Source organism: Equus asinus, chromosome 9 (genome assembly GCF_041296235.1).
Source record: "Equus asinus isolate D_3611 breed Donkey chromosome 9, EquAss-T2T_v2, whole genome shotgun sequence".
Lineage (NCBI taxonomy): Eukaryota > Metazoa > Chordata > Mammalia > Perissodactyla > Equidae > Equus > Equus asinus.
The window spans coordinates 30,829,509-30,837,572 of NC_091798.1; the positions used below are offsets into that span (position 1 = coordinate 30,829,509).

General features: G+C 36.0%; 1 protein-coding gene across 6 annotated transcripts in view; it reads left to right on the forward strand.

Annotated features, from left to right (window-relative positions):
- The window catches only part of CSNK1A1 (casein kinase 1 alpha 1), a 50,895-nt gene extending 45,820 nt beyond the window's left edge, over positions 1–5,075 (forward strand). For 4 of the 6 annotated variants that reach the window (XM_014852601.3, XM_014852603.3, XM_070517209.1 and 1 more), the window contains one exon: positions 2,591–5,075. In XM_014852601.3, coding sequence (XP_014708087.1) covers positions 2,591–2,598 — 8 coding nt within the window. In that variant the 3' untranslated portion in view covers positions 2,599–5,075. Of the gene's footprint in view, positions 1–372; positions 2,214–2,590 lie in introns of those variants that run through there. The other 2 variants (XR_001399871.3, XR_001399869.3) reach the window with 2 other exon arrangements.
- Positions 5,076–8,064: the final 2,989 nt, after the last annotated feature.

The window sequence follows — 8,064 nt, forward strand, 5'->3', positions numbered from 1 at the left end:
TATAGTGAATATGAATATTATATTCAAAATTACTTTTAAAAAGTTACGTCTTTTCATATACTATGAGAGGGTCCTAAATTTCAAAAGCCCATCACAAACTTCCAAGCCTTAGTATTACATAAGTATCCCTTCGAACTAGTTTACAGTTCTATTAAAAAAGTTTAGGGACATCTGAAGTTAACTCACAAATAGGAGCAGATATATACTTTTCACATTGAGGATTAGAATCTCCTGATTAGTTATATAAAAATAAACATTTTTTTTCCTTTTGCAGATTTGAAAAGAAACTTAAGTGTAGCTATTAACTCCTAAATCGTCACATTAATCCTCCAACACTATTTTAACCTTTTCCCCCCCTCCCCTCTTTTTTAGGAACAAAGGCATTCATTCCTTATTTTAACTGTTGTTGCAGTGAAGATGGGTTTTTGGACTTTCAGAAGCCAAGAGATGCCACCTAAACTACGAGATGAAAACCAAGGACTAATGCACCCTGGGGAAAAGAATGCTTAGTACTTGAAGATTGAATGTTGAATACCTGCTGAATGCTCTTATTGAGATTTTTTCCTAAACAAACTTCACTAACATCTTAGGACTGGAGAAGCATTGATCCCTGGGTGGAGTATCCTACCTTGGCCAATCTGAAGAGTTAAATCTGGATTTGACTGCTGTATTCTGCCAGGAATATTGTTAGGCTAGCCTTTAACGAATCCCTAAGTAATTGTAATCATCAAATGACCCAGCAACTGCTCATATATCACATTAAAAGATGAACAGATATAATTCTTATCCCTATTAAAGACACAGGAGTTTTCTAATGTTTTGACTGACAAAGAACTAATGTTTCCTTTTTATTCTCAGTGGCAATGGTTTCTGTTTTAGAGCTACTTGGATATTCAGCAAAGTAAATTATCCAATATAATGTAATTGTGTAAGCAAGCTATGGTAAAAGAAAACCCAGCAATTTTCGTAGTTGCGAAAACATTATTCTTTTTATCGTATTTAAGAATAGTTGCAGAACTTGAAACCAACTGCTCATTGGGGTTAGGGTTACTTTATTTAGCTTATCCATAGTTTTAATTTGCTTTAAAATATTCTGTATTTTAAAGTTGGAATTAGGTTACAGAATTTGGTCAGATCTTTAAGGTTTGATTTGACAACCTTTTCTTTTTATGCTTACCTAGCTAATCCTGTATAATAATTTATATCAAATAGATAATATTCCTTGTGGTAAAATACCTTTTCACAAAGTTTCGTTATCATTTTTGGCGTTTGGTTTATGAACTTAGTACTTGAACAGGCAGCAAAGGTCTATTTTGCATCCTCTGTTAGGCACTATGGGGAGACAGAGAAGTACAGCACTTCGTCTTTATTCTCAGGCGTAGCACAGCAGATTAAATGAATAAAGATGACTCTGACCTCAAATGGGAAAACTCCTAGTTAACGAGTGAGAATATTTACCAAGAAATAGTATATAAATGTTTGGTGGTATTATCTTTGGGGAAAAAAGGCATACATGCATGAAAAGTAAATTATGGAAGTATTTTATGTATCCCATAAAGCCCATTGGAGATGGTCCAACAAATGTTTGAGAAGTACAAAAAAGGGAGCAGTTTATGATTGGCGAAAACATGGTTTGTGCTACAGAAGTGAGAGATCAGAGTGAGCTAGAATGAGCTATACTTAGGTCAGCTAAAAGAGTTTGGAAGGGGGTGGACCAAGAGGCATTGATATCTTAAAGGAGGGCTTTAGATGAGAAGGTGCTGATGGGGTTTTTATGTTATTGCTAAGGGTTAGACATATTTCCTCTCTGCCATCAGGCATAGATGAAGCATGCAGCTATATTACTTGAAGCCTTCTATTCAAGCCTGCCTTATGTGGAAGCCCTGCGGTCTACTTGTCGGGGAGGAGGGGAGTGTATGCAGGGTGGCAAGGCTTGAGAAGTAAATAAAGCCAAAAAGGCATCACTTGTTTAACTTTCAAGTCAGTGACAAAACCTAACATTTTTAATGTAACTGATGGAAGTAAAGAAGTTTTAAAGACCTAAGGTTTCTGTTTAAGAATTATATACTTAATAGCTTTATGTTCAGTGGAATAACTGAGATAATTATGCCTTCGATAATTTATTATTAAAGCTTATCATTCCTCGTTTGTGTCAGAAATGTGCAGAGCACTTCCTGCTCATAGGATAATTAAAACTATACATTCTAGTTGTTAAAGCAATCTGTTTTTCATTCATTTGACAAATATTCGAACACATAATATGTTCTAGATGCTAGAAATACAGAAGTAAACAAAACAGGCTCATTGGAAATACCTGTAGTTCTATAGCTTGAGGCTTGTATGCTGACTGGGAGACTTTAATTCACTGTACATTACTCCTACGTAGAGGCATCCAGAACAGGAAGGTTTCATGTTTTTCCCAAAAAATTGAGCTAGTGATTTTCAAATAGATGAAATTAACATGAGTCACCATGCTAAAGTAATTATTGGCCCAATTCCACTCAGTTTCCCTATTTGGGGTGTCGTTTAAAAAAAATTATTTAACTTGGAATTTTAATAATCTTTTTTCTGTTTTGATTTTTTTAAACAGGTTTCTAAGCATGAATCAAGGAACAGAAGAAGCAGTGCAGATGATTGGAGCAGCATTTGTTTCTCCCCAAATCTAGAAATTTTAGTTCATATGTACACTAGCCAGTGGTTGTGGACAACCATTTACTTGGTGTAAAGAACTTAATTTCAGTATAAACTGGCTCTGGGCAGCATTGGTGATGCTGTCCCGAGTTGTAGCCTCTGTAATTGTGAATATTAACTGAGATAGTGAAACATGGTGTCCAGTTTTCTATTGCATTTTTTCAAGTGGAAAGTTAACTAAATGGTTGACACACGCAAATTGGTGGAGAAATCGTGCATATGCCAATTTTTTGTTAAATCTTTTATTTTGAACTATACTGCTTTGAGATCTCATTTCAGAAGAACGGCATGAACAGTCTTCAGCCACAGTTGTGATGGTTGTAAATGCTCACAATTGTGCATTCTTAGGGTTTATCCATCCCTGGGGTTTGCAAGTTGTTCACTTAAAACATTCTTAAAATGGTTGGCTTCTTGTTTGCAAGCCAGCTGATGTGGTAGCAACCAAAGATTCCAGTGTTTGAGCATATGAAAGACTCTGCCTGCTTACCTGTGCTAGAAATAACAGCATCTAAAGTGAAGACTTAAGAAAAACTTAGTGACTACTAGATTATCCTTAGGACTCTGCATTAACTCTATAATGTTCTTGGTATTAAAAAAAAAAAGCATATTTGTCACAGAAATTTAGTTAACATCTTACAACTGAACATGTATGTATGTTGCTTAGATAAATGTAATCACTGTAAACATCTATATGATCTGGGATTTTGTTTTTATTTTGAAATGGGAGCTTTTTTGTTTACAAGTTCATTAAAAACTAAAAACTGTTTCTGTAAGGAAATGAGATTTTTTTTTAAACAACAAAAATGCCTTGCTGACTCACTATGAAATCAAAATCTCCCCAATTTTTTAATAGACTACTTCAAGCCATTTGTTACATGATATTCCTTTCCGAATCATTTTAGATTTAGTGTTATACCTTTTCTTCAAGTTTTTTTATTTAATTTTTTTTGGTCTGAAGGGGAAAGGCATTCTTTCACTTTGCTTTTTTTAATGACGTGCGGGCACAATACCTAGTGCTGAGGCTACCAGCACCTGGTATTGTAATTCCTGCAGCCTCAGACTAACAGCTGGACTGATTTTGAATAAGAATGAAAGCGTTAAAGGGTTTAACTGTAAAACGAAGTTTTTCTTTTAAATTCCTTGTTAATTGGCTTTGATCAGATTGATTCTTAACCCTGGAGAGTATCACACCTGTGAGGTTCATGTGACACTGAACCCTCCCTGGCTCCCACCCATTTCTGTAAGTTATTGGCGCTTCCTTTCTCAGTCATATATGAGGCTCTGTTCTCTTTCTGACCCAAGAGAAAGAAAAACTTATTGACGGTAATTCTTTAAGTAATGTAATTTATTCATTTATAGCATGTCAGGATAAATTAAAAGAACTTTTGTCTCAAAATGCTGCCAGAAACCTATTGTTAAATGTTGGTATTTTGTAAAATAACTTTGACACGTGTTTGGTCAGATTGTGTCAAGTTTAATTTGTTTTATTTTCTTTCCTTTTTTCATTTGAAAACTACTTTAGCAATAATTAATTCCATGATTATCACATCCTGCCATTAAAGCATATATTAGCACCATCATACTGCAGAAATCTTAATGAGTATGAACTTTTGGGGGTAGGCAGCTTCTTTGTTTCTTTTCTATCCACTCATGTCAGTTAAGGTATTTGTTTCTTGACTAATAAACCCTTTGATACTTTTAGCCAGAAATCAGTCTCATAAAGCTATTTTTGAGTATAGTTTGTGTAAAATAAAAATGTTTAGCTTTGGTAATAACTTTTCCAAGCTGAACTCCCTCTAGCAAGATATTTTTCAGTGCTTTTATTTACTATGCACTTAGACTATGCACTTTTTCTGAAATATTTTTGTAACACTTAACTTTTTTGTATTTTTGCCATTTGAAAAGGTTGTGGTGTAGTTGGTCTGTAATTAAGTTGCAGATTTAAAACTGCTGTTAGCTTTGTAAATCAAAATATAGTGTTTTTGTCCTGGTATATCATCATTCCATCTGCAGCTGGAGTTGGAATCCCATTGATCTTCTAGCTACCATTCATTTTCTTCACAGTTCACAAAAGAAGAATGTGAAATTCAGTGAATGCTGTTACTAATCCTGTCGGGAGATGAATCTCATTTCACCAAAATTAATTATGTTTTTCCACTAAAATGATGATACAAGTTGAAGACACATCACTCTGAAATTGGAAGACCTCACCACTTAAGGCTCCGCAGTGGCTTACTCAGCTGAACTCTAGGTTACTACTCTTTACTTTGTTCACCCATTGGGGGTGCAGTTTTTTTAAATGTTGGAGATGGCCATTCTAACTACTGTTGAATGTCTCTGTTTTGGGAAGGTATAACAAGAAAATAAAAAAGAATATATATGAAGGGAAGAGACTGGTTATCTCCTCCCATATGGTTGTGCTTATGCTCCTATGGCCTACAAATGGAATTTTGGAGGTTTGCTTTTACTCTTTATTTCCCATCAACAAATACCATTGAGATTTTCGTATTTCTACTAGTCCTTGCAATACTATTATGGTTCAAGCAGAAGAATATACTGTAATAATTACAAACTTAAATTTAATTATAATAAAAATACCAAACAAAAGGATTTTAGAACCCACGCCAATGAGCTAGTTTTCCCTAATGTTTGCTGAAACATCAAGAATAGGATCTTGTAGTTTGACTGGTATGAACCTTGGGAAGAGGTGGCCTAGACATTTTCTGCTCAGCTCCTGAATATTCAGCAGTAGTCTGAGATAGCTGACTTTTTCTGAGCCAAACTGATAAGAGCAATATTTTAGGTTTTCTCTTTGTCAGTTAACTAGTGATAACCATGTGACCAAGATGTTAGTAGGTGTGTGTGAGGTAAAGTGTTAGATGAAGGTGTTTGTGTCTCAGATGTGCTGTACCCTTCAGAGTGAGATTTTATGAGACTACACTTGTAATTCGCATTACCATTGCTGACAACATTTTAGCAATTACCTCCTCTCACCACAAAGAAATTCCCCTTCTCTGGAATATATTTAATAATAATGGCAACTTTTTTAGTATACTTCTCATCTTTTGAAATGGCCATAGATGGCAATGAATCAAATATTAAGTTGATCTGATCAGGCGATACATTCTGTATTTAGTTATCAGATAGTATATTATTGATGTAAAATGATTTGTTTTCTGAAATCACTTGTTAGACCAGTTTTGAGGACATAATGCAAAAGTGTAATGAAAATGTCAGCAATATCAGAGCTATTAGAGCTTGATGTCCAAGCCCTGTTCCAAGTTTTTTGTTTTGTTTTTTTTGAGGAAGATTAGCCCCGAGCCAGCTACTGCCAGTCCTCCTCTTTTTGCCTAGGAAGCCTGGTCCTGAGCTAACATCCGTGCCCATCTTCCTCTACTTTATATGTGGGATGCCTACCACAGCATGGTGTGCCAAGCAGTGCCATGTCCGAACTCGGGATCCGAACCGGCGAACCCTGCGCCGCTGAGAAGAGGAATGTGCGAACTTAACTGCTGTGCCACCGCGCCAGTGCCCCAAGTTGTTGCTCAAAGGCATTATCTGGTGGTTGAGGCTGTCGAACCAGAGTAGCTAGAGTTCTACAATGAGAATGCAGACTCAGCAAGTTTGAGAGACCTCCTGGGAATTCACACACTTGGTTAGTCTCTGCTCCTTTTCAGCCTAGTGAGGTGAAATTGGTTCATTCTGCTTTTTACTTTTACTAAAGCAGATCCCTTGAAGAGGTTTTTTTGAGGGACTCCTAGTATTGCCTTCCGTGTACATCTGTCTGGATCCAAATTATGAAGAAATACTTGCAATATTGTTTTAAGTACTGAAAGCGGTGTTACTTGGTAACAGTACCACCCAAGACCCGAGTCAAAGCGCCTGACTGAGTTAGGTGATTTCTGCTTAAGTAGAAGAATGAAGTTAGAGAAGGTCTTTAAAGAGGCCAATAGATCGAAGTCCTTCATAGTGAGGAGTCCAACCCGAGCATATAATTTAAATATCACCTGATATTTAAGGATTTTCTGTTTTACCTGCCTATTTATCACTTCAGTCATGCACATTTTTCGTACATAAATATTTCTATGCAATAGAGTTTGAAGAAATGAGCTGTTTGCGCGTCAGTGTACATTCCTAATTGATTTTAGACTGTCAGGAGCTATGCTAGCTACAGGGAATTCAGAAGTGACTAAAACAATCCCATTTTAACAGCTTACAGTGTAGTTAGAAGACGTAGCAATTTTATACCCACAATGTAACCATTGCTGAAGAAAAAACATTTGGGAGTTATGGGAGCACCTAGCAGGGATATCTGACACTTGGATTTGTTAAAGGCTTTTGGGAAGAGTAAGAAATCTAGACAAACGTGGGAGTGGGTATCTTAGATGGGGAGCAGCAAAAGAAAATTGTGAAATAAGGATAGGGCTGAGTATGCAGATCGAGAAATAAAATAGCTGCAGAGTCATTAAAATGGACAAAAGTGGAGGTGCCCCTCAGAAGGGTCTATTGAGGAATAGATCAGAGACGGGGAACCCATTTAAGCTGTTGTAGGAGACAGGATCTGAAAGAGGAGAAAGGTGTGGAAAGCCTCTGACTGGGTAGGACATTTGATCTGTTCAGAGTGCAAGAAACCTTTAGAATCTGAATATAGACGAAAGCTGTGGGAGAGGATTAAATCATCCATTGGTAGTGGAAAGAGGACAGGGTGGAATCTGCAGATTATGCCTTATTCTGTCATATTCATAAAAACTGAAGCATTTTTGCTGGAGGTGACAAGAATCAGACTGGAATATATGAGGAATTTTTCCTCCAACAGTGATTGTGTATCTCGTTTGTAGGAAGTGGAAAGAGATATTCCATATTAAGATGAAATTGAACAGTTATATGAAACTGCTTTCAGTTATTAACCCTCAAAAACCTTTGCCTATAGCAAAATTAGTGATTATATCTACATTTCTTTGATGCCATTAAAAATATTAGTATAGATTGTTTTAACTTGATTCTCAGAGCTAAGATAGTTACTTTTGTCCCTTGTCTCACTGCTGAAATGATAAATTGCCCATTTATTTACTAGATAATATGATCATGGTTCAGACTTTAACAAGACAAGCGAGAACCTAATACTACGTCATCTCGGTGACCTGAGTCAATACCCTTAGAAATAACCTGTGTTTTATACAGTCCTTCAGTTTGCAAAGTGGTTTTAAGCTGTCTCTTTGTAATTTTATTTTGATTTTAAAACAAAGAATTGCAAAAGATTACAATGATTCCCCCTTATGCTGTTTACACAGATTCAACAACTGTTAACATTTTGCCCCATTTCCTCTACCATTTGCACATTTGCTCTGTAAAATGTACCTTTTAACCGAGAGT